The sequence below is a fragment of the Trichosurus vulpecula genome, chromosome 7, assembly GCF_011100635.1.
Source record: "Trichosurus vulpecula isolate mTriVul1 chromosome 7, mTriVul1.pri, whole genome shotgun sequence".
NCBI classification, from domain to species: Eukaryota; Metazoa; Chordata; class Mammalia; order Diprotodontia; family Phalangeridae; genus Trichosurus; species Trichosurus vulpecula.
The window spans coordinates 84403533-84429542 of NC_050579.1; the positions used below are offsets into that span (position 1 = coordinate 84403533).

The 26010-nt window shown below is 37.6% G+C and overlaps 1 protein-coding gene across 2 annotated transcripts in view; it reads right to left on the reverse strand.

Moving 5' to 3' along the window:
- The window catches only part of SMOC2 (SPARC related modular calcium binding 2), a 224389-nt gene that overhangs the window by 156598 nt on the left and 41781 nt on the right, over positions 1-26010 (reverse strand). For both annotated transcript variants that reach the window (XM_036769314.1, XM_036769313.1), the window contains exon 2: positions 20677-20848. In XM_036769314.1, coding sequence (XP_036625209.1) covers positions 20677-20848 — 172 coding nt within the window. The remainder of the gene's footprint in view (positions 1-20676; positions 20849-26010) is intronic.

Genomic DNA, 26010 nt, shown 5'->3' on the forward strand with positions numbered 1-26010 from the left:
TACTCTTTATAACAGTATATAACATAAGAAATCGTGTGATCCATGGCAAAGTTAGAAAAAAGAGAAATATAATGGCAACCATGCAATCTGGACTATAATTCTGCTGACAAATTGATAGATACCTTATTAATAAAAGGTGGGCATTACTAGCTTGCTTCAAACTATAGCCTATCTGTTGATGAAAGACCTACGTCCAAATGAGTTCTTCTAATCATATGGTAGCTCAAAAAGGAAACAGTGCTGGGTTCATTCCAGAAGCTAAAGGGGAGAAATGAACATGTAAAAGGAACCAAGAGATGTCCTAGAGAAATAGAGGTATCCATGAGGCCAATAAGCAGGAACTTGAGCTAGGCATAAGACTATAGCAATTACTCACACCTTAGTTTCCCTGGTATAAAAAAATTAAATGAAATTTTTTCTCTTCCAACATCAAGGAGCTATTTAAAAGAAAAAATGTGGATAACTAGGAAGCATTCTAAGTACTCCCCCAAAATTCTTCAATAAGCTTAAACTATCACTTTTACCATTCTCCACTAAAGTCCTATGCTGTTGTCTTCAAGGAATGGATGTGACTGCAATCTTTTGAAGCAATCAACAAATCAATCAATAAACATTTATTAAGTGCCTACTCTATACCGGGCATTATGCTAAGCTCTGGAGCACAAGGGTGAGAAAGCTATGTCGGTTGCCATCAACCTAGAAAAGCTTTAAGGATGGGCCAGTGATAGATTATTTCAAGGACCATCTGAGATAAGTCTGAAGATCCTCGCCAGATTATGAACAGAGTGACAAATTGGGAAACCAAATTATTTTAACGACTAGATGCTAAGTCATAGAAAGACTGCCACCTGAGTCAGCAAAAGGAGCACCCACTCTGATGTAATTAAAGTTGTCATCGCTGTTCAGTTGTTTCAGTCATGTCCGACTCTTTGTGACCCAATTCGGGGTTTTCTTGGAAAAGATACTGGCATGGTTTGGCATTTTCTTCTCTAGTTTATTTTACAGCTGAGGAACTCATGTAAACAGAGTTAAGTGACTTGCCCAGGGTCTCAGAGCTAATAAGTGTCTGAGGTCAGATTTGAACTTAGGAAGACGAGTCTTCCTGACTTCAAGCCTGGCACTCTAGCCAGTGATCTATAAGAGACCCTTAAAGGTGCTTGCAGTATTAAAATATTTCTCCCATATTATAATCACTACATTAAACTTTATTTTTATCCATAGGAAAATTGTTCATCTGTCCTCAATGAATTAATGCAAATGTGTTCAGTCAAAGCATATAATACTATGGGAAAATTTTATTAGTAAATGGAGAGATCATAAAATTAATACCTAAGGATCTACACCAAAGAATCAACAAGAATTTCTTAAATGCTTGCAATTTGCCAAGCACTGTGCTAAGCACAGAGAGTACTTTCCCCCTATATATGTGTCCATACCCTCAAGTAACTTACATTCTAATCAATAATGGGTGAGACAAAATGTAAATAAATAAGAATACATAAGATATATATAGATATAGATATATATGCACAGTACTTACAAATATATGTAGATATGCTGGCTTAGTTGCTTGGAACAAATGAGATCAATAATTCAGATTAAACTATTCTTGTCTTGATAATGTCAATCTTGAACTGTACTCAAATATATTAAGATAACAAACTATATTATTTACCGATGCCACTTTCAGGCCTCTGATGAAATTAACTAAAGTTTTAACATTACTATGGCCCAACAGTCTGAGAGATTCAGGGCCAGGAAAACATTTTTCTAAGAATAAAATGCTTCTTAGTGCTTTCTCCCAGGGACTTTGAGTCCTAGGATTAACACCTCAAGAGTATATTTTACTTGCTTTGGGTCATAAAATATAGTTCACTTAAATTTTAAATTTAAAAATAATTGGTCCCCCAGTTTGCTCAAGCATCACCAGCTGCTTTAGGAGAACTTAAAGGCTTTCCCAAATGCAGAAGATCCTCCTCAAAGGTGGTCTCTTTCCTCTGGGGTCTTTGTATCATGACTTTTATCCATCGAGTACCATTAAATCAATTGTGTAAGATAAGGCAATCCATTGTGCTTCTGCTAGGAAATTCTGGGCTGCTGCCCTGTAGCAGTGTCTGTGCTAAATAGAGAGAGTTTCTGCCTTTAACATTTCTTCAAGATTGCTGAGTTTTCTGACACTATCTTTGATAGATCCACCTTGGTTAACATGCTCTATTATGTACTACAGACCCGAGCATTTAAGAACATCCCCTTTATCCAAGTTTCAGTGACTTAAGTTTTATTCTGAATACTGGTCTTGGCGATCCAGCACTTAGCAACATGTGGTTTTAATGTAGTCTGTGTTTTCAACTGAGGATAAATCACTGCTTTGGTGGACTTCTGTCCTCATTTTTTTTGGTAGAACCTGTGGTTTGACTGTCTAAAAGGAAAAGTGATATAAGTTTCAGTGTGCAAGGACTCTACTATGGTACAGATAGAGTTATAAATTATCTCTAATATTTGAATTATCATGGAAAATGCCCAAAAAATGATGAATTTTCCAAAAGACTCACTGGTTTTATTCCTGGCCTAGACCTCTATGTCTATTAAAAACTTCATATTTGCAGCTGATCTAATACTCCCCAAACCTGTAGTTATCAATGTCAATGAAATATTAAATTCTAGGTTTATGCCTAACATTTTTGAATTATTTAGTTACAGGAAGTAATTAAGGTTTAGCAATAGGGAATACCTGGATAATGGGATAAAAAGAATAATGTATGAGATGTGAAGAACAATATCTAGACCTTTATTTGTTCTAACATTTTTATTTAATAAAGTGAAAGTGACTGCTAACTTGCTTTTGTGGAAAAATGTTAAACAGGTCCTATAATTCCCTGTTGTATAATCCTGCATGATTGAGAGGTATTTGAATAAAAACTGATCAAAACTCATATACATATGTAAGGTGAGAGACAGAGATAGAGAGAGACAGAGAAAGACAGAGACAGAGACAGACAGAGAGAAAGGGAGGAGGAGGGAGTGAGGGAAGGGGGAAGAGAGAGAGAGAGAGAGAGAGAGAGGGAGGGAGGGAGGGAGACTCAAATCCAGAAAGACCCGGGTTCATATCTGTCCTACTGTTGACATATATTGGCAGTATGACCCTGGACAAATCCTTCAACCTCTCAATACTCTAGGCAACTAAGACTATCAGTTGCAAAGAAAGTGTTGACCCACATGCAGAGTTTTCTCACTTGGCAGTTCCCTATGGCAACAAAATCATAGTTCCAGTCCCTAGTCTGTATGTACATGCATATATACCCATACTGACATATTAATGTGTGTGCATGTTTAAAAATGGCTACTATCTCAAGGAAATCAGTACTAGGGAGATTTTTTTAAAAAGCAAAATCCTCTTTGTTACTAGTACCACCTTTTTTCATATATTTCATGTATATTCCTTATACTACATGGTAATTCATGCAAATTCATGCAAATTCAATGCCCATCCTTCTAGATACCTTCCCACTTATCCTATGTACATTCTATTCTACTACAGACCCTATTTTTTTTTTACGTTTTCTCCAATAGAGCTACAAACTGTCCCTTCATTTTTTTTTAACTTACATTTTGTAAATGCTTGCACCTACATCATTTTCACACTTTGATATGTTTGGTCAGGAAAACAGTAAGATCTGGCTCATTATCAAGTGGAGTTTTGCTCTTTGGTGCTCAGGCATCTGTTGCGGTTTTGTTCTGGACACTGTAATTCTAGTTGTCCAGATGTTGAATCTTCAAAGGACAACTGTTATGCCATTCCTGTTCATAGCTGTTTTTAAACTATGATGGCTTGGCCAATTTTTACCCCAAAGCAAATTCAGAGTAAACCTAAAAGATCATACTTATAATCCTAGAAGAGGGCAAGTGGTTCATTTAATCCAGTCCCAGCTCTTCTACCTTACAAATGGAAAGAAAAAAACAGTGTTTGACATGGATTTGATTATGGATACTGGGAAGTTTTTACTTCAAAGACTATATATATCAGGTCAATATAGCCAACTTTTTTGTTGCATACCAAGATATCACAGACAAGGTTTTTCATAAACGAGATGTCGTTGTTTTTTAAAATGATGATGACTTTAGTTAACATAAAAATTTCAATCTGTATAATTTGAAATTTTCCTCTCACTAGAAATAAAACTGTTTATCTTTTTTTCTACTCTGATAATGTTCAACAGAACATTTTTGTCACAGGAACCATCAAAATGGTAGAAACAAACCACAGTGTTTTACATCTGTTAGTACTGATGATGGTTATTCCTTAAGCAGGAAGCAAATCATTTCCTACTTTTTAAAAACTCCTCAGATAGGGGTTAAACAATAATTTGAAGAGGCAGCTGTCCTGAAGATCTTACATGGAAAGATTTTAGAAAGCATTACTTGAAGTGAACTGAAAGCTTTGATGAAACCAAGGGGGACTAATAATACACTGATGTTTATAGACACCACTGAGTTTGATAGTTACAAAGGCTGAACAGCAACCTTGGTAAGGTCTTCTCATCAACATTTTTATTTATAAGTTCTACATGATGCAGTACTATATAAAAGTTAAAAAAAATGGAAATAAACATGTAATGCTTTCAACTTTTATACTTTTAACTCCTGAGCAAATTCACCAGGGAGTTCTAATAGATACTAGAGAGAGCCTCAGAGACTGTCTTTAAGAAATAATGTGATAGTTATTTTTAAGCTCTCAACTTATATAATATAAAATAAGTGTCTTGGCTTGCTTTTTCCACGGATCAAGAGCATTCAATTCAACAAATACATAAATTCATTACTATGTGAAAGGCACTGGGGTCACAAAGGCAAAAATAAAAGAATCACTGCATTCAAAGGGCTTAGATTCTACTGGGTTTTGGGTAGGGGAAATTATAGCATATATAAAGATAAAAAAAAATACAAGGTAATCTTAGGAGTCCTAGCAACTGGAATAAGCAAGAAAGACTCCATGTAGATGTGCATCAGGTGAGAATTGAAAGAAAACATGGATTATAACAGGCAATGATGAAGAAAGCATGCATTCTAGGCATTGGATTTAACCTGTGTGAATAAATGCAGGGAGGTAGGAGGAGGAACATTAAGGCCATTTTGCCTGTAACAGAATACATGTAGAGAGCAATGTGACATTTGATGAGAGCCAGGCTGGGAAGGGTTTGAATGCCATTAGTATTTCATCCTAAAGGTTCCAGGGAGCAACCGAATATTTTGGAGTGTAAGGGTGACATGATTAGACATGGACTTTAGGAAGATTATTTTGGCAGTGGTGTGGATGATGAATTGGAGAAGGAAGAGAAACACATTACAGTGTCTTACAAAAGTGAATTTCAAAGGTCATTTTATTGATGCCAAACTACTCCCTGGTACAAAGACTTAACTTTTTCATATAAATATTCTCCTAGCAATTATGTACGGTTGTGAACCTTGGAGCATTATAATCTCTGAGGAAACAAAATTTTGTTTTGATTTGTTTACCCAGAGGGAAATAAAGATATGTGTGGTGGGTATGAGTTTATTCCTATGTGTTTCCAATGATGGGTTATGTGCACGAAATATCATCGAGAGAATGTGGAATTGAAAGGGGATGGACAACCCAAGTGCCCCACTGGCATGCACAAAAAAGTAAAAGACCTATTGGAAGGCCTCCAATACTCTGGAGAGGATCTATGGAAGAATATAGAAAATATCACAGAGAAAGTATGGGTGGGATGCAATCTGCACCCATGGAAGAAATACACACATCGATGAGATCACAGCTCCACTGAAGTACTGAGCTATTCATTTCTCATGGCATTTCCAACAGAACCGATTCCAATAATTCCTTAACCTTTAAAAAAAAACTTCTCTTGGACTTTCTACAATCCTTGCAACTGGCTCATTCACTTCTCTTTCATTTTACTGTCAGGCTTCTTCAAAGAGTATTCAACATTAGCTATCTCCACTTCATCATCACTCTCTCTTTAGCTCCTTTCAATTTGGCTCCCCCCTCTACTCCTCTCTTGTCACTGTTTACAAGTTACTAATAATCTCCTACCAAGGCAGTTTTTCCCCTTTCTCTTCTCCCTTTATCTTTCTGCAGCATTCAATACTCCTTGATCAACTCCTCTCCTCCTAACTCCAGTGACATTGGACTCTCCCTCTTGACTGACGGATTGATTGTCTTACTGTATTCATCTGATTGCTCTCCTCCTGTCTCTTTGACTGGCTCCTCTTTCTTCTACAAGGCCAATCCCCCAGAATATTCACCCTTCTCCTCTTTCTACATTGTATTCTTTAGTAATCATATACGGGTCCAATGGTTTGATTGTTAGCTTAAAGGAGACGAACCCCAAATCTATATCTCTAGTCCTGAATTCTCTCCAAAGATATAGACCCATTGATCTGATTAATGGTTATTTCTTTCTGGGTGTGCTGCAGAAACCTCAAACTTAACACGTTAAAACAAATTCATCAAAACCTTCTCCTTCCTCCTGACTTGTAGAATTTAGACCTGGAAAGAACGTTAGAGGTCTCCTAATTTAACAGTTGAGGAAACTGAGGCCCAGAGAAATTAAATGACATACCCAAGTTCAATGAGTAATAAGTGGCAGAGCTCGATGATATAACCCTGGGTCTTTTTACTCTAAATCCAGGATTACTGCTTCCCTTATTTTGGTTACTGCCGCTCATTTTTCCAATCCTACTGTGCTCAAAACTCTGGACTTATCTTTAATACTTCCTGCTCATTCATCCTGTGGTGGGAGAAATATCTTGATCCTTGTTCCATGCCATATAGGCTAGTTTTTCTTTAAAAGGTATTCAAGCCATCCTCAAGGCTTGCTTAGTTCAAGGCGCTAGAGCTGAGGCTGTTGAAATCAGTTTTTGGTTGCCTGCGTACAAGAGAGCCACAAAGACCTCTAGTTACTCTCTGATGCTTGGCTTATGGAAATGGCAACGAGGGCAACTTAGTCAAAGGAGCTTCCCTTAGATGAGTCAACTCAACATGTTATCAAGGACTTTCCTTCTTGACTATCCTTCTCTTTCTGTGGCAAAGTAAATTTCTTTTTATGAACTAATGAATGTGCTACAAGTGTCTCCTTTTATTCCAGTATCAAACATAAACTACCAGGGTACTGGCCTGAGTCTGCTCTGTCCCAGAATAATCACTCACATCTAACCCATCACTTAGTACCATTGATTCTATCCCCCCAAAATATTTCATATCTGTCATCATATGCCATCCTAGTTCAAGCCCTCATTATATTTCATGTAATATGGAAATCAATTCCCTACCAGTCTTCCTGTGTCCAGTATTATCATCTTAACTACTAAGTTCTTTGATCAGTTCTTTGGCCAACTTTGATTGTGTCACTCCACTGATAAAACCCTTTAATAATTTTTCAATGTATGCTCAGAAAAAACTAAACTCCAAACTTAAGAACTCTTTGATCCAGTGACACTAGCCTCCTTGCTGTTCCATGAACAAGACACTCCATCACTTGGGTCCAGGCATTTTCTCTGGCTGTTTTCCATGCCTGGAAGACTCCCCTCCTTATCTCTGCTCCTTGGCTTCCCTGTCTTCCTTTAAGTCCTCATTGAAATCCCATTTTCTACAGGAAATCTTTCCCAGCCCCTCCTAATCCTAGTGCCTTCCCTTTTAAAATTATTTCCTAATTATCTTGTATATGGTATACATACACGTATGTATGTATGCATTATGCATGTATAAATATGTATATATACACATATGTGTGTATATGTGTATATATGTTTATACACATATACTTGTTTGCTTATTGTCTCCTTTTCCCCCATTAAATTGTGCTCCCCTAGAGGGCAGAGACCATCGTTTGCTTCTTTTTGCATTCCCAGCCCTTAGCACAGTGCCTAGAACCTAGTAGGCACTTAATAAATGTTTACCAGCTGGCTAACATATGTCATATTTCTCCCACTAGTCTGCAACATCCTGGAAGACAAGGCTATGTCTTAGATATTTTTATTCTCCTTCAGAGCCTACAACAGTGTGTTGCATACAAAAGATACTTAATAAATGTGTGTTCAATTGAATCATCTATTAAATTGTTGGCTAGACAAAGCATAAGTGGATTCAACTAAAGATGTCTATAACTGTAATATTGTCATTCAACTAGTATACTTTTGATAGGCATCTGACAGAAATAGGCACTGTGGCTTTCAGATTTGTGTCATTTAAACCAGTCATCATTCTAATAGTTAAACTGTGAGCTAAACTCAAAATATTGTGCTGGAATTCTCCTTGGCACAAACAACACTTTCTTTCTCTTTAGAAAACCTAAATTAAATAGCTGTATTTTGACTGAAAAATATGTTAGGTCCCCAAGTAGGGCCAAACACTTGAAATATTCATGTGCAGTTGGGTTGCCTAACATAGTGGCATTTCTCCACAAGATTTTGCTGGGAAGTATATTAAATGCTTCAGCTTGTCTGTTACTGGCAAGGATATCAATACAGTATTCCAAATAATTTGGAAAAGACACTAAGTTTTCAACCACTAGAAGTAATTTTATTTTAAGTGCAAGAGACACACGGGATCAAGAGTAGTGGGCTAATTGCCAGAGTACTTACAGCTGCCAATAAGGTTAAACTTAGAACTATGTACTGTTTACAGCTTATTAAAACATATAAACAGTCAATACAAAATATGTCAAGATGGAGACCACTCATGGCCATCATCATCATCAACATGTGTAACTATATATAAGAAGCCACCATTTCCAACATAGTTGGGTTTGGCTACAAGATTCCTGAGACCAGTGGTACTTGCAGACTTACCTTTTAACAAATTATAACACCTATTTGGGAGATCTGTCCATTTTCATATTTTGTAAGTATTATACCGCCTGACTACTTATTGTTTCATAGATATATGGGTCATTCAAGTAAAAAAAAGGGGGGAAATATATTTTATGTGACATTCCAAACATATTTTGGTGTATTTCTGATCATTGCTTGAACCTGAGACCTAAGGTAAAATCTCTTGTTATGTCTACTTTAGCCTATAAAGAAAGACATTTCTAAACACCAAACCTATTTAGAGTACCATAAAAGAGTTAAGGTAAACATCAACCATATAGAGTTTCGGCAAGAGACGAGGACAGATATGATTAAAAAGTGCAAGCCCAATTGTGCTTGTAATGACTATTTCAGATATGGCCTTTGTGCATTTGGAATGTTGTGAAACTAACTTAACTACAAAAGATATGAATGAGGACTAGTTCTAGGAGCACATTAAAAGAAAAGAGTAATCATCAATAAACTACTTCTTAGAACACCACGTTTCATGAAGGGAAAGGGTGGGTGATTCAGGTAACAAAATACAAACTTCACTTCCAGGTTATCAAGGACAAGTAACTCCATATTCTTGCAGTGACCAGAGTGTCCACTGTCACTAAGTGCTCTTTTATGGATTAATTAAGTAAACCACCCCAGCATCTCAGTTGTTGCTGGTACAATTGTAAATTGTCCTATCATCTTCAAAGGCAGCTCCCTAAGGAACCATGGTTGAGGAAAAGGAGCAGATGAGGACTGTTACCAAAACACCTCAATGATCATAGCCTCTTAAACCTTAAAGATCATTTAATCCAATTCCTTCCTTTTGTAAATAAGAAAACTGAGACTGGAAGGGTTAGGTTAGTCATTCCTCCAGTATAGCCAAGACTAAAAAAATAATAAATAACCAGAATATCTTACTATTATAATATATTCATAAAGTACCCACAAATTGCCCAGAATTATGCTAGGTACTACATCACTGTACTCTATAATGAAAAAAATTAACAGAGGAAATTCTGAAAATATACTACTGTACCCATTGGAGATAATTTACAACTATAGAAACTTTGCCAAGATCCCATTAGGAAGCTTCATTGGCTCCAAATGTGACAAGTCTTTCTGATATAACTTACTCAAATAACTTAACTGGATCTTTGAGAAGACATATGCCAGCAGCTTGGATCCTTGTATTTTTCTGCATGTGTGTGTGTGTGTGTGTGTGTGTGTGTGTGTGTGTGTGCGAAAGAAAGAGGCAGAGAGAGAGACAGAGACAGAGAGATAAAGGAAAACAGAGACAGAGAGGTAGAGAGAAACAGGACAGACACATAGAGAGAGAGAGGGAGCAACACAGAGAGACAGAGGCAGAGACACAGGAGGAGGCAGAAAGAGGGAAAAGTGAAGAGATAAAGAAGCAGAGAGACATACTGGAGGAGGGGGTTAGGAAAAAAAAGAGAAACTGAGACATGCAGTCAGACAGCTTACTGCTGACAAACACCCACCATTCTATCAGAAGGGTAAAAAAAATCTGGTTTTCTTCTACTAGACACCCTTCTACAGATATTGCTCACTTCAAGACCAGATACACTCGGAGTATGTCAGACACTGAAGATAACAATTTGGATGTTTGACCATGATCTAAAAAGCCTTAGTCTATGTGATCTTACATTATCTGATCTCTGAAAATTTGTTCTCAACCAAAAGAAGTCAGGGGCTCCTTAATGTCCTTCTCAGGAATGATCGCTAATGGTTAAATGATCACCAGTATTTTACAAAAGGCACTGTGAAAGCCCTGATAGTATTAGCACTCCTATGAGATATGATGTGGAAAATTAGAAAAACTTCAGTAATTTGACTGAATCATGTGGCAAAATTTTAAGCAAGAGGTTTTCTCAAGAGATTATAAAGATAAAAGGCTTTGTAATAAGTGAACTGAACTTAGATGAAAGGTACTATAAATAAGTACTAAGACTTATATAACAATAATACTCATTATTAGGCCAGATTAAAATCCTATGCAACATTATGGGAATTATTTCAGGAAAGAACAAAGGTTCTAAGAACTTATCATCTCAATAGCGATAGTGACAATAGTAATTCTCCTCTTTGTATAGGATGTGAATCTGACCCTGTAATGATAGTAGTTCACTTCCTATGTAATAATTCTCAGAACTTGCTTCTCAGGAAGAAGTACTGATGCTATCAATCAATAATAATGGTGATGATGCTGATGATAAAAATACATGAAAAAAATAGTAAATGATCAGTTATTAAATCTCTTTGATCTAAATTAATTTTGCTTGTTACATATCACTTTAACTGGAAAATATTCTTAAAGAGCTTGGGGTTTTTTTTGCCAGATATCATTATATTTTGATATTAGAAATATTGGCACAGTCCCATGGCTTAATAGTATTTAGCTATTTTTGGTTTTGTCCAGGTTGAAAATTAAACAAACAAAAAAGAATTTGGACTCCTGGTTCAAGAATAAAACATTAATTTTTATGCTGCATTCAAGAAGAACAAACATCACATACGTGAAATTAATTGGCATAACTTATCATGATTAAAGGCAATGATCTAGTTAGGTTACCATATGAAATACATGACATTTTAAAACAAATCTGATTATCTCTGGATTTGAAATTCTGTGTGTGATCTGAAAGTGATTACATACCAAAACTCAAGAAGAAAAAACCCAAAACAAAACAAAAAAGTAACATAGCAAAAATACACTGAGACCTGGAGCCTTATATAAACAAGATTCTCATTCAAAATATGAAAACCCCTATTGGAGAATTGCATGCAGGATGAACACCTTATCATTTTGATGTAAATATCACTTTGTTTCATAGTCTTATAGATTATTTATATCCTTCTCATCCCTTTTCCCAAAATCATGCCTCTTTCGCTGTCTCATCCCTCAAACTTCTCTGAGTTCCTGAAGGGTCCTCACCTTAAAACATTCTATCTGTTTCAATATAGGCTCTTCAACCCAGAATATGCCTTCATAAGGCCTGCCCCCCTTCTCCCTTCGGTGAAGTCTTTCCTGGGGCCTCTATTTTGTGATGGGGCCTCAGCCAGCCTTTCTTCATTCCCATCCCAATCTTATCCTTGACTTTCCCTAAACTTCAATACTATTCATTTCTGCCATATCTCCCCTCATTGTTTTCAGCTCCCTTTTGTCTTCTCCAATAAGAAATTAAGCTCCCTGAGGGCAAGTACTATCTTTCCTTTTGTTTATATTCCTGTCCTCAGCATTTAGCACAATGTCTGGCATAGTAAGGGCTTAATAAATGCCTGATTCCTTCCTTCCTTAAAAATTACCATGATTTAAGGTTTCCCATTGCACCCTGGGCCATCTCCAGTTATCCTGATGAATACCTGGTCACTTGACCCAGTAGGCACTGGAGGAGAAAGTGAGGCTAGTGACCTTGCACAGAACTCCCTCACTCAAATCAAAGTCAACTGTAAGTCATGTCATCATCAACCTGATGTCATGGTCCTCTTTGAGAATGAAGGACAAACACAACCTGTGAGTAGACTGAGCTGTCTGAATGGGGACTCAGCTAGTTGGGTAACTCAGCTTGTCCTCTCCCTCTCCCTCTCCTTCTCCTCTCCAAAGGAAGGTAAATTTTGATGGCCAGAAGCTGCCCACTTAACTTGGGGTTTACTGACTAGATTTCTTTCTTTCTTTCTTTCTTCCTTTCTTTCTTTCTTTTCTTTCCTTCTTTCTTTCTTTCTTTCTTTCTTTCTTTCTTTCTTTCTACATTTCTTTCTTTCCTTATTTCTTTTGTTCTTTCTTTCTTTTCTTCTTTCTTTCTTTCCTTCTTTCTTTCTTTTTTCCTTCCTTCTTTCTTTCTTTCTCTTTCTCTCTCTTCCTTTCTCTCTCTTTCTTTCTTCCTTTCTTCCTTCCTTCCCTCCTTCCTTCCTTCCTTCTTTCTTTCACAAAACCTTAAACCCAGTTCACTCTGAAGCTCATTGATTGGACCACAATAGCCCAAGCTCCACTTAATGGCTGTATTTTGGGCCCTCCTGCCTTAGAATGAATGTCAATGATAACTGTTTCTCTTTGGAACAGCAGCCCTGAGGGCCTTCCCCTCCCTGTTTGATTTTTTTTTTCTTTTTTTTCTAATTAAAGGGGTCATCCATAGACTCACTTCTTAAAGGGGCCTATTCACTGAATGGGCATTACCTCACTTTAAGTGAGTATCTGACAAAGCCTTAGCCTAAAAGAGCCAGGGTCTCCCACTTCATCGTGGGTCACCTCCAGTCATCCTGATGAATATCTGTTCACTGGACCAGATGACTCTGGAGGAAAAAGTGAGGCTGGTGACCTTGCACAGCCCTCCCTCACTCAAATCAAATTCAACTGCAAGTCATGTCATCATTTCCATGATGCCATGGTCCTCTTAGAAAACAAAGGACGAACACAATCATGATTGGCACATATCATCTACCTTCCCAGACCCTTCTAGAAGCATTGTCTCAAAAGACAGATGGTGAACATCATAGACTGGAAATCTGAAATGACTGAGTCAATATAGGAAGCCTAGATGAATCAAAGATATTGAGGGGGAGGGGGATGAGATACATTTTCTCTGTATGGGAAGTCTTTTGGTCCATCTGCCAGAATATAAGCAAACTGTGGATATTGTAAGGGCACACATGCATCAGTCCTAGAGGACACTCACCAGAGTAGAATCCCCTGACATTTCCTACAGGCAGAGGGCCTATGGTGAAACCAGTGCAATAACCCCCTTTAAACACTCAGCCTGTAAAAGTAACTGCCAGGATACTCTCTTATTCATCTTGCCCCTTGTTCCTTTATCAATTCAAACTCTGAGCTAAGACATATAGAGTCTTATTATATGTGATGTTAAAATAAACATATGGATTTTTCAACCGTTGATTTGGAAATTCATGGGATCATATCCACATTCCAAGTGAAATTGAAGCCACAGACAGACAATATGGCTTCCAAGACTAGAGCCAAAGGGCTACATAACACCAGACCATATTTTGAATCCTTTAAGTGTCTGCAAATCCCTTGAGTTAACAGAGAGCCACTGGTTACATATTTTGTTTCCTTTCGGAGAACTTGTTTAAGCAGTCCAAAGTGTGGTATTAGTAGAAAGGGCTCAGGAAGGGAAGTTAAAGAGATCTGGATTCTCGTCCCTTCCCTTCCAATAACTAGCTTTGGGATTTTGGCCAATCCATGAATCTTCCTTGGTTTCTGTTTCCTCATCTGCAAAATTTGGGGTGGGGGGGAGTGGGTAAGTTAAGTGATGACTAGATTCCTTCCAGCTCTGATATTGTGTTGTTTTTCTTTTGACCCTCTTTTTCCTGGTATTGAATAAAGTGGCAAAAATTTAATGGTTGGCTATTTCTTTTTCAGCTAAGTGGCACAGTGGATAGAATGCTGGGTCCAGAGTCAGGAAGACTCCTCTTACTGAGTTCAAATCTGGCCTCAAACACTTATTAGCTATGTGACCCCAGGCAAGTCACTTAACCCTGTTTACCTCAGTTTCCTCATTGGTAAAATGAGCTGGAGAAAGAAATGGCAAACCACTCCAGTATCTCTGCCAAGAAAACCCCAGATGGGGTCACAAAGAGCTGGACACAAACGAAATGATTGATTAACAACAACTGTTTCATAGAACTGAGTGTCCTGTTCCTTTAGCATAAAGTAGGAGACAACAGCCTCACTTTCATGGTGTGAGAATTTGATGAAGCAAATAAGAAACCTATATAGGGGAAATATCCCAGAAGAATCAGTTTATGCCCACAGATAAGTAAACTAAAACCAGGCCCACCAGAAAACACCTGTACTTGATTTAAATTTACTACCTATGTCAAAAAGTAATTCATTTTCGAATCTTGAAGAGGTCAGAAAGAAAATGTTAGAATAAAAGTTCTCAAAGTTGACTATGATATAGACTGCCACAATTGTTTGATTTCTACCAGGACGGGGAACTGAAACCTTCTGGTCCTTTTCTACGAAATCCATGACATCCAAAAACAGAATTCCATCCTCAAAGGCAACAGGTGAAGTAAAAACTTAATCTGAGGACATCTGCAAGGCCTTCAAAAGGATGTTTCATTGAGATTATCCAAGGGAACATGGCAATGAAAGGGATATAAAACAGAAAATATTAATGAGGCTAATTGGTCCCTCTATGTTTTTTTTTAACTTACATATCCTAAGCCTGCACTAACAATTACTTCTGTAAGTAAAGAAGAAGCATATCTCAGCTTTCATATCTCAACTGAAATCTAAGCTTTTTAAAGAACTTTCCCAATCCTCCTTAACGTTAGTGCCTTCTTTCTGAGATTAACTCCAATTTATTATGTCATATAATATTTATATTATACATTAAGTTATATAAGCATGCATTACATATCAAATATGTTATAACTTGCTTATAACATTTGTAGTTATATATTATATTTATATACATACATGTGTGTATATACATATATATACACTTTTGTTTGCATACAGTTGTTCGCATGTTGTCATTAGGTTGTGAATTTCTTGAAGGCAAAGATTGTTTTTGCCTGTTTGTATCCCTAGGACTTAACATAATTTCTGGCACATAGTAGGTGCTTAATGTTTGCCAACTTGAAATAGACCTATCTTCAAAGAATTTACATTCAATTGGGGAAGAAAAAAATATATACGCAGACAAGTAAACACCTTATCTCCTGTTTTGATCTAAACCAGAGATTTCAACAATGTAGTAAGTGTTTAGATGAGAACTCTTTCTAAGAATGAAGAATGTCAACTATTCTGCCTTGTACAGTCTTACAGATTTCTCCAGGGCATTAAATGACTTACCCAGGATCACACAATCAGCATGTGACCAAGATAAAACTAGAACCCAGGTCTAATTCCCTTTTTGAAATTACTTCCAAGTAAGTATTTGAGGATGACTTTAATGACACTAACCCCTTAGTTTTTTTTTTTCTCCGGTCAGAACACCTCCAGTTTCTTGAACTGATGATCTTTATACGGCATGAGTATGAAACCCTTGCCATTCTGATTGCCTCTCTCTTTGTTTTCTGGTTATCAGGCTGTGCTTCCCACAGAGGGCCCCTCCCTACATTCTGTGGCTTTTTCCCACATTCAGACTAAGATCCCCTATCCCTAAATTTTGCAGAAAAGATGAACTCTTTCCTCCTTTCTCACTAAATACAGAAGGAGAAAGTGCTAGGAGATCCTTTGGAGCTGAAGTGCCCTGGATTTCCAATTCAATGAGTTCTCTTCAAATGCCTGGCCTTGCTAGTTTCCTTTACAGAGAGATATACTGCCTTGATTAGCAGTACAGGGAACAACTGGTGGTAGTTAACATTAAAAAAATGTAACATACTGACACGAGGCCCACAAAGCCTTTCATATGTTTTTCAAATAGGGTAAAAAGCCCCTACACATTATCAGGGAGTCCTGGAGTCGGAAGGGACCTCAGAGGCCATCTGGTTTAGATAGGAAATATGAATCTGTTATTCCCTAGTTGGTCTAAGCTTCCCCCATGTTTCTCAGAGTATGAACGTTGTAACTGATTCCTTACCTAAATAAGAATTTCCCTCAACTTTGCTGAAAAGTTGTCAACCACCAGTCCAAAGGTAGTGTACTGGAGCTAGAGTCAGGAAAACCCAAGTTCAAATCCCAACTTCGACACCTACTAGTTATATAACCTTGGGCAAGTCGCTTAACCTTTGCCTTTCTCAGTTTCCCTCATCTTTAAAATGGCAATTATAGCACCTGCCTCCCAGTGTTGTGATAATGATCCAATAAGATGATATGTTTGAAAACCATACAGCACTACATAAATTCAAGTTATTGTTATTCTGGTTATTATCATCATCATTACTAAGAGAGAACTCACTCGTGACTTCTCAAGGCAGCTCATTCCATTTTAGCACAACTCTGATTTAAAGGGAATAAATTGAGCATCATGCATGGTCAACATCACCCTTGAAAATCACTTAAATTTTCCACTAAAGTCTAATTCAGTATATTCAAACAGAAAGTGCTAGTGTCTCTTTAAAAGAAGGCAGACTGCCCATGGATCTGAGATGGTAGCTGTGGAAACAACGGGATGTTCTGTATACCTCTGCTTGGTTTTGGGCAAGAGAGGCAGTACCCCAGGACTTCTCTTAAAACAAAACAAAGACAGGAAAATTGATGATTAGGGAAAAAAATAAATGTTCTTAAAAGACTTCAAACATAGCTGCAATTACACTGGATGTCAATCACACTATCTTATTTATTCTTCCTGCTTTACCTAGAGGCAAGAGAGAACCCAAGAAAGGTAAAGGGAACAAAGCAGAGACCATCTAGATGACCAGGAGTCCTAGGAAAGCCAGCTAACTTTTCATTAGTGCCACCAGCTGTGGTATTAATGTGATCATAGATCTTCCCCACCCATTCAATAAGACTCGGGTGGGCCTAGGTGGGAAAGCTTAATTATATCTTTGCTTGTAAGTAGACCTAAAGCCCCTATTTACTAGGTACTAAGCTGCTGTGGGCGTGAAGCCCTCAGGGCCCTAAGGGGAATTACTAAAACCAGAGCCAGTGGTATGTGCACTCATTTCTAGTCAATCATGAATTCAGCCAATCAGAGACCTGAGTTCTAGCCAATCAGATGTTGGCTAGGACTATATGTAAAGATAGCCCGGAACTGAGAGCAGCAGAATTCAGGGGCAGACATCAAGAAGACATTGAGACAGAAGACATTGAAGGAGAGCCAGCATGGAGAGAGATTTAGCAGAATCTGTAGAGAGCTACAGGAATCAGAATTCAGCCCAAGGAGAAGGAGCAGGAACTCTGAGTCAACAGAGCTGCAGAGAGTTAGGATTCATGAGTGATTGTTTATAGGAAGGCCCTAGCAGGCGGGAGGGTTACAGGATGACTTAGTTCCTTGCTATAATACTGTGTTATAATTTCCTTGTTACTACATTGAGGTGGGCTTACTGGTTTTGGAATATAATTGCTACTATATCAAATTGGGGGTATTGGTTCTCAGATTTGATCCTCTGGAGTCTAAATAAATGTACATAGAGAGTTTTTCATACTTTGCGATTCCAAACCATTCAGGCATGTTCATGGTCATCCTCAAGGTCACAGATCTTGCCTTACTGATATACCAGCCTAGGAGAACAGATGGATTGTGGACATGATGAAGAGAACATTCTAGAATCATACTCATTCTCTAGATGTTCATACTATGAAAGACATGGTAGTACGCAGGTATTTACTTTGTGAAGTGGGATGGATGTCAGGGAAGAATTGACATGAAAAATCTCAGTTGAAAAATATGGAATGCAAAAAAAATTGATGATTTCTTTGAAATTATTTTAAAGTTTAACTTAGGATACTGATAAAGAAATTGGCTTTCAGCAGTGGTTTTAATGGTAATGAACTCTGTATTTTTTCTTTTCTGATTCTTTTCTAGACTTGACTTTCACATGTAGTATCTAGGAATACAGCAATTTAATAAAATTTTAAGTCCTCCAACTTGTTTGGATCTGGAACTCCTTTCTACCTCAGTGGAAACTATTGTTTTAAAGATCTAGCTTAGAGAGGAAATTCCTACCTCATTCTTTTCATGGTTAGAGTATTTAAATTTTACTTTCAAATCAATTCAATTCCACAGGCATGAAGTGCTAAACAAAAATGAAAAGGCAAGAATGAAAAACAGTTCTTGACTTCAAGGAGTTTACATTCTATTGGTGGGAATATAACATATATAAATAAATAAACACAAGGCAATTTAAGAAAGGAGAGAGTGATAACAGCTGGGGAGGGGGCGGTGGAGAGGTGCATCAGGAAAAGCTTCAGATTATATCTGGTACCAGAGCTGAGCCTGGAACCAAGCTAAGGATTCTAAGAAGCAGAGATAAGAAAGGAGGGCATTCCAAGCACATGAAAAAGCCAAGTGCACAGACAGAGAATCAGGATGTGGATGGCAAAGGCAGAATATAAGAAGGGGAGAACCAGATTGTGCTAAAATGGTATCTAGTAAGTTTGTATTTTACCCTAGAGGCAATGGGGGATCCACTAAAGATTATCAAGCAGAAAAGTAGCTTTAGAAAGTTTATTTTGGAATATGACATCCACTTTTATCTGGGATCTGAACACTGTATTCACCAATATCCGTAACTGGTATTATCTATGGTATCTCACATTTCTTCCTCACAAAATCACTTCTGAAATGAATGGTTTCCATGTCTGTCTGAAGCTCCATCTGAGATCATGATGTCTTAAATGAAATGATACAAAAGCAGATAAATAGACATAGGAAAACAGTATACACAATGATTACAACAACGAAAATCAAAACTTAACTCTATATAAATATAATAGCAAAGTCTACTCCCAAAGAAAAGATAGGGGACCATGCCTCCCTCTCTTATTTGCAGAGGCCACAGACCATGAGTATGAACACTGTATATATTATGAGACTTGGTGAATATGCTACTTATTTTCCTGAGATTTTTTTCCCTTCTTTCCTTCCTTCCTGCCTTCCTTCCTTCCTTCCTTTCTTTCCTTTTCTTTTTTTTTTCTTTTTGTCTTTAAATGGCCAGCTCTGTAGATAGGACATGGGAAATTGGGAAATTCAGTTGATGTAGAAAAAAAAGATATCACTAAAACTTTAAAAATAAACTTAAAACATCATGTACCATGTGCAGAACTTAGGCCTAGAATTATCTAAATTATAAATATAAAAACAAATGCTCTAGAGATATTAATTCTAGTGCAAACTTGAAGTCAAAAATAAATGAAAATTGGGCTGCTCAGACCAATGAAAATTATCCCAAATCCTTCTTACACATGCAGTCTGGTCAGCGAAAAAACATTCTGCTTCTGTGTACTGTCCACGTAGATAAACAAAACCTCTGCCCCAAGGAACATAGTAATTGCAATTGATACAGACAGGTCTACAAACAAGGAAGCATTTGATGGAAAGGGAACTGAGTAAAATCTGTAAAATCTGGCCTAGCCTGGTACTAAGAAAACTTATTTCTCTGAAATAATTGCACTTTTTTACAGGCTTATTAGGGCTAAGAGAGGTAGATAATAGGGAAAAACCATCTCTACGGGGTTGAGTAGTCTCCTCTCTCCTATACAGCAAAGTAAAGCACGCAAATCTCTTTCCCAAATGCATTATCTTTATTTTTGAAACAACAGGTCATTGGCTTCCTGTACTTATAATGGGAAGCTTTTCAGTGCTTTCTCTTAAGTGCGCCAACTATTTCAGACCTTCTAGACCTGGCACAAACATTGCTCATTTCTTAAGTCCAAAGAGTGAAATATAATCGGGGGGACAGCAGTAAAACTAAATAATAAATAAATGCAATGGCCACAAGAGCTGTGCAGACAAATGTGAAGCATCTTTCACAAGGAGGAATAGCCAAAAAAAGCTGAGTAAGGAGGAATATTTAAAAGAGTTGGGAAAATCTTGTGCAAAGCACTTTAGTAGACAATAAATTGTGGCATAAACATTTCTAAGACCTTCAAACTTACACAACTTATTCAGTTTCTAAACTGTGGGGATATTGCCTCTTTCCTTTTAATAGCAAGTTAAAAGTTATGAACAGAGGCTTACAAAGTATTTCCCAAAGGATAACAATAAAAACAAACAAACAAACAATTCTGCTGGAATATTTTGATTTCATAAAAATGTAAAAATTTGGAATACCTGAGAAATATGATTAAATATACTTACATATATTTCATGAAAATGTAAAAATTTGGGATATCTGAGAATACGATTAAATATACATACACAGTTTCAACCACATTTCATAAAAGCTAAGGAATTCATTTCCCATGGAGAAATTTACCTTTGCAATTTCCTCGATAGGCAATTTCCAGCTGAGGATCCTTGCATTTGGCCCGTTGAAATTCACACCGGGATAAGAAGGTTCTTCCATCAGAAGCACACAGTGATTTCTGAGGGGATCCTGCACAGTCCAGACTACACTCTTTATCTTTATCTTGATCTACTCTCAAAAACTAAGGAGGGAAAAAAAAGGAAAGAAAAAACAACACATCTTGAAAAAAATAGCAATGTAGCAAAAGGGTATGAACAAAAACATTACCAATCGTTATCATGGATATCTTTCTATATTTGTTTGGAAATGTTTAGTTAGCCATGAGCGAATTGTCTAAATCAATTGTCTCTTAAGGTAACAGCAATGACAATTGATATTTATGTCTTTTCTATCCTCTGCCCCCTTATGGTTGTGGAACCATGAATCATGATTAAATGAACTCCGCCATTGTTCCTGGATGGGTGTGTCCATCTACTCTTCTTAGAGGCAGCTGGGTGGGACAATGGATGGGCCTGGAGCCAAGAAGACCTGAGTTTAAATAAGACTTCCAGAAGTTACAAGCTAAATTACTTTGCACAAGTCATTTATTTTCTGCCTCAGGTTCCTCAGTCATAAGATGGAGATCATAATCATACATTATAATAATATGTAATAATAGGAAAAATAAATAACAGTATTATGTACAAATAATACATAAAAGTAATACAAAATACATAATACATAAAAATGCTATAGTGAATAGATTGCTGGACCTGGAGTTAGGAAGACTCCTTTTCCTAAATTCAAATCGGGCCTCAGAAATTTAGTAGCTAACCGTGTGACCCTGGGCAAGTCACTTCACCCTGTTTGCCTCACTTTCCTCATCTGTAAAATGAGCTAGAGAAAAAAATGGCAAACCATTCCAGTATCTTTGCCAAGAAAACCCCAAATGGCGTCATAAAGAGTCGGACCGTACAACAACAAAGTAGGTCTGGGAGTCATCTGCAAAGGGATAATAGCTACACACCTAGGAGATGATAGGATCACCAAGGGAGTGGGTACAAAGAGAGCCTTAGGGGACACCCATAGTTAGGAGATAGGATAAGACATGGTTGATGATCCAGTAGAGACTGAGGAGGAAGAGTCAGAAAAGTGAGGAAACCAGGAGAAAAGAGGGTATCATGAGGCAGGAGAGAGATCAGCAGCATCAATGCAGCAGAGATGTCAAGCATAAAGAAGACTAGAAAAAAGAAGGGAAAAAAAGAAAGAAAATCAATGGGCTCTAAGCAAAGCTAGACTTAGTCCAAGGTACACTTAATAAGCCACTATGATAAAAATAATGTTTCATGTTGAAAAATCAAGGAGTGTCTTAAAATCTAGTGTACTGAATGTCACAGAAACAAGTGATTGCCAAAAAGAAAGACTCACTGCATACATAAAAAATTTAAAGATAAAGGATATAGATTTTAAAAAAACCTCATAAGGTTTATTGCAGAAGTCACTAAGTTTAACTTTAAAAAGAACATCTGATTTAGAAATTGAGAGATCACTGATGAATGACCCTGAGAAAAGCAATTTAATTTGAGTTATGAGGTCAGAAGCCAGATTGTAAAGGGTTGAGAAGTGAATAGAAAGCCAGGAAGTAAAGGCAAAGAGGACAGACAGCTCTTAATGGGAGTTTGGTTGTGAAATAGAGGAGAGACAGGATAAAAATAACTTACTATTTTAACTAATTAGGAGAACTAGATATGAAGTCAGAGAAACTGGGTTTGAATCCTGTCTCTGATACTCACTTTATTTGGGCCTAGTCACAACCTCCTGGGCCTCAGTTTCCTCTAAGGAGGTTGGACTAGGTGGCCTCTGAAGTCTGTTTCAGCTCTATATCTATGATCCTAAAATACTCTGATTTGCAATGATCTTACTAATTAAGATCATCATAATTAAAAGTCTAATTGAGCTGTGCACAAGTAATCTAGGGGCTTAGGGATGGAGTGGGAAGGTATGTCACTCTTCTCCACCCAGCTAGCCTCTACTTTGGATCCACCATCCTCCTCTCTGCCTCAAGCTTCTCCTCACTCCAATCCGTCTTCTCCTCAGCTGTCATAGTGATTTTCCTAAAACACAGGTGTGACTATATCACCCTCCTCACCCCATCCAATAAATTCCAGTGGTTCCCTATTGCCTCCAGGATCAAAATAAATTCCTTTGTTTGACTTTTAAAGTACCCTATATTCTGTCCCTTTCCTAGCTTTCCAGTCTACCACATATTCTGTGATCCAGCAATACTGGCATCCCTGCTGGTCCTCACAAAAAGTGTTCAAATATATATCTAGATAATTATCTAGATATACATCTAGATAATTACAGAAGCCATCCTTCTAGCAACCTGGAAAAGGCCCTAGACTCTTATAATGCCTCTGCTCTCAGGCTCCTCCCATGATGCTGGCCCGTTACCCAATCAGAGCATCTCTTGGACCAGGCAGGAGGTCTCCTTATGTATGGCTCTGGCCCCTGTTCTTTAGCGTGCCATTTGGTATGGAGGCAAACCCCCAACTTCCCCAAACCTCCCCCATGAGCAGGTATATACCTTGCCGCTATTGCTGAGGAATAAAGATTATGGCCTACCCCTATGTATTCCTCCTGGCTTCATCTTGGGTGGGAGACCTCTGGTTTTAGAGCCACAGTGGCAGAAGAGAAGTAAAGATTCTTGGTTTCTACTCCCCTAAATAATGTTTGCTGGAGAAGCCAAGAGTGTTGGTGGTCCCAGCTTGCAAAGCACTTTGCCAAAATCTGGCCATGCCATGGACAAAGGCACGCCTCATCTGCCCTGGTTAGACTCTTGTGTCATTTCTTGTTGAGACACTATGATATTACTCCTCTGCTTTACTTTGCAACGCATTAGAGTGGGCCTTGTTCTAATCAGAAGTTAGCCAGGGGGCAATTATCCAAGTAATAACTAAAGATAATGATGAGTTGTCTGGGAATAGAAGGAAATGACCAAGGACATTTAATGCCTGCTGACTGTCTCAGTAGATCAGTAGTGCAAACAGTAGGAGTAAAGTAAGGGCAGAATTTGATGTGTCCCTGCCCAGGATTACCATACCTTGGGGAGCCCCAGCTACATTGTTGGCTTCAATTCCAGCTCACTCTGTCGTCTGTTCCATCTCTCCCCACTAACTGCTTTATTCCCTCCCCACCCTCTCCTTTTCTAGCCACCCTTTATATTTTTTTGTCTCCTATTAGAAAGTAATAATACTCCTTGAGAGTAAGAAAGCTCTTGGGCTTTTTTTTCTTTTTGTCTCCTAAACACAACATAGTTTCTGGAACATAAGAAGTACTCAATAAATGCTCTATCTATCTACCTATCTGTCTGTCTATCTATCTACCCAACCATATCTATTCATCTTTCTATCTATCTTCCTATCATTCATTCATTTATCTATAACTCATGGAATGACCTATGAAGATAGGGGCTGTTTCATTGTTGTCTTTATGCACACGAAGTTGACCATCATGCCTGGTACATAATAGGTGCTTAACAAATGCCTGATGATTAATAGATGTTCTAGCCTCTAATGATACAGTAGATCAAATCAACAGTAGCTCCCAATGAAGTACAACCACTTCATTGACAGATGACCCAGCAGGACCAGATGCTGTCCTGACCAAAAGTGACCTTGGCAGTCCCATAAAATGGGGGTAGGAGTGGAAAGTGGACTGTCTTTGGCAGGGTGGTAGATAGTAGATCATTATTACTTTGAAAATCTTTTTGGCCATTTAAGCCAAGAGTGTTGGCAAGTGGATAAGTGTGAGGCTATGGCTAGAGCCAACAGAAGTGTCATAAACTCCCTAAAGGTAATCTAGGCCCATCTTGCTGGGGCACTCCCGGCATAAAGCTTATACTTGGTTGTTTATTGTTTTTCGAATTAGTTTTTAAATTGCTGACTCTATATTTCCAAGAAATCCATTCATCTAAGAAAGTAGCACTAGAAATTTTAGCAAAGAATAAATGGAAATAATTGTTATGTTATGGGGGTATAGGAAAAAAAATTACATTTCCCTTCTCACCACAATCCTCAGAGCTGGGTGAAGTAAGCACTAATTATTTTTAAATGAATTTTGACACAGAAAAGGAGTTTTGACCCCCATTTTTCATTCAAAATAAAATGCATTTTAATTTCCTGGCACCAGAGGACTAGTGTTCAGGAGGAGGCAAAAGCATGGAAGTCCTTGAACACATTTTTCTAACATCTGACTGTTTTCTGAATAAGCATTAAGGCATGAAAGGCATGTAGATGCCAGGAGATAATCACTCTCTTGGGTATTGTAAGACAGAAGGAACAGTCCCTTAGAAATTTCATCCACCCACTAAAATGTTGCTTCAGTTTTACAAATTTTTTTAACATTGCTTCATTTCCCTCAATCCCAAATATTTGAGAATTTTGATAGATTTGTTCTCAAAACACATAGCTGGATTCGGAGAGTTTAGCATTGCACAAGAGGAAGCAAAGAGAAAACAACAGAAGATTCAATTTGATCATAACCCCAAATCATGACTCCTTCTTTCAAATGAAGACCTGACCTATAAATAGTTCTTTTCTATTTTAGACAGAAGAGATAGGGCAACCTAGATCCAGTTCATTTTGTGCTTAAGCTGTGCTCTATTTGCATTTCCTTAAATCTTAAGTGAGGAAATGCATATGACTTAGGGATAAGACACTGTAATTATCATTTTCTGCAAATGAAGAGACAACCTCCACATCTTTTTACTAAAAAATAAAAGTAGCATTCATGAGGTTGGAATTTGACCATAATTCTTAATAATTTAATGGCACAGGAACTAACAATGAAAGCATTCTTTTCCAGCAATAAGGGAACATGCTTTATGCACGTTTTCCCTCTCTTTTTAATAGCAATTCCAAGACAGGAGTCAGTTCAAGAAGGAAAAGTAATTTTCTAACTAAATTGTTTTCATTTTTAATCCAAGCTATTTCAGAGAAACTGAATTTTTAATGTTCCAGAAAATCCATCATTCCTAAAGTGCATGATTGAGGGGCTTTGAATGAGTCAAAGGAAAGGGCACTTGCCATCATCTCTACCCACTTTACCCAGCAATCAAAATACTCTTCCTAAGGCTCTAGTCTGACCACCTTCCTACCTCAACTCCAGTGGCCTCCTAGTGTCTTCAGAATCAAATACAAAAGCCTCCATGTGGAGGCTTTTATAAATATAACATATAAAGCCCTTCCTACTCTTCCAGTCTTGTTACACCTTACACTTTCACCTTCACCCACATAATCTGCAAACCAGTAACATTAACTTCCTTTCTGTTCTTTGCACATGGCACACAATCTCCCAGCTCTA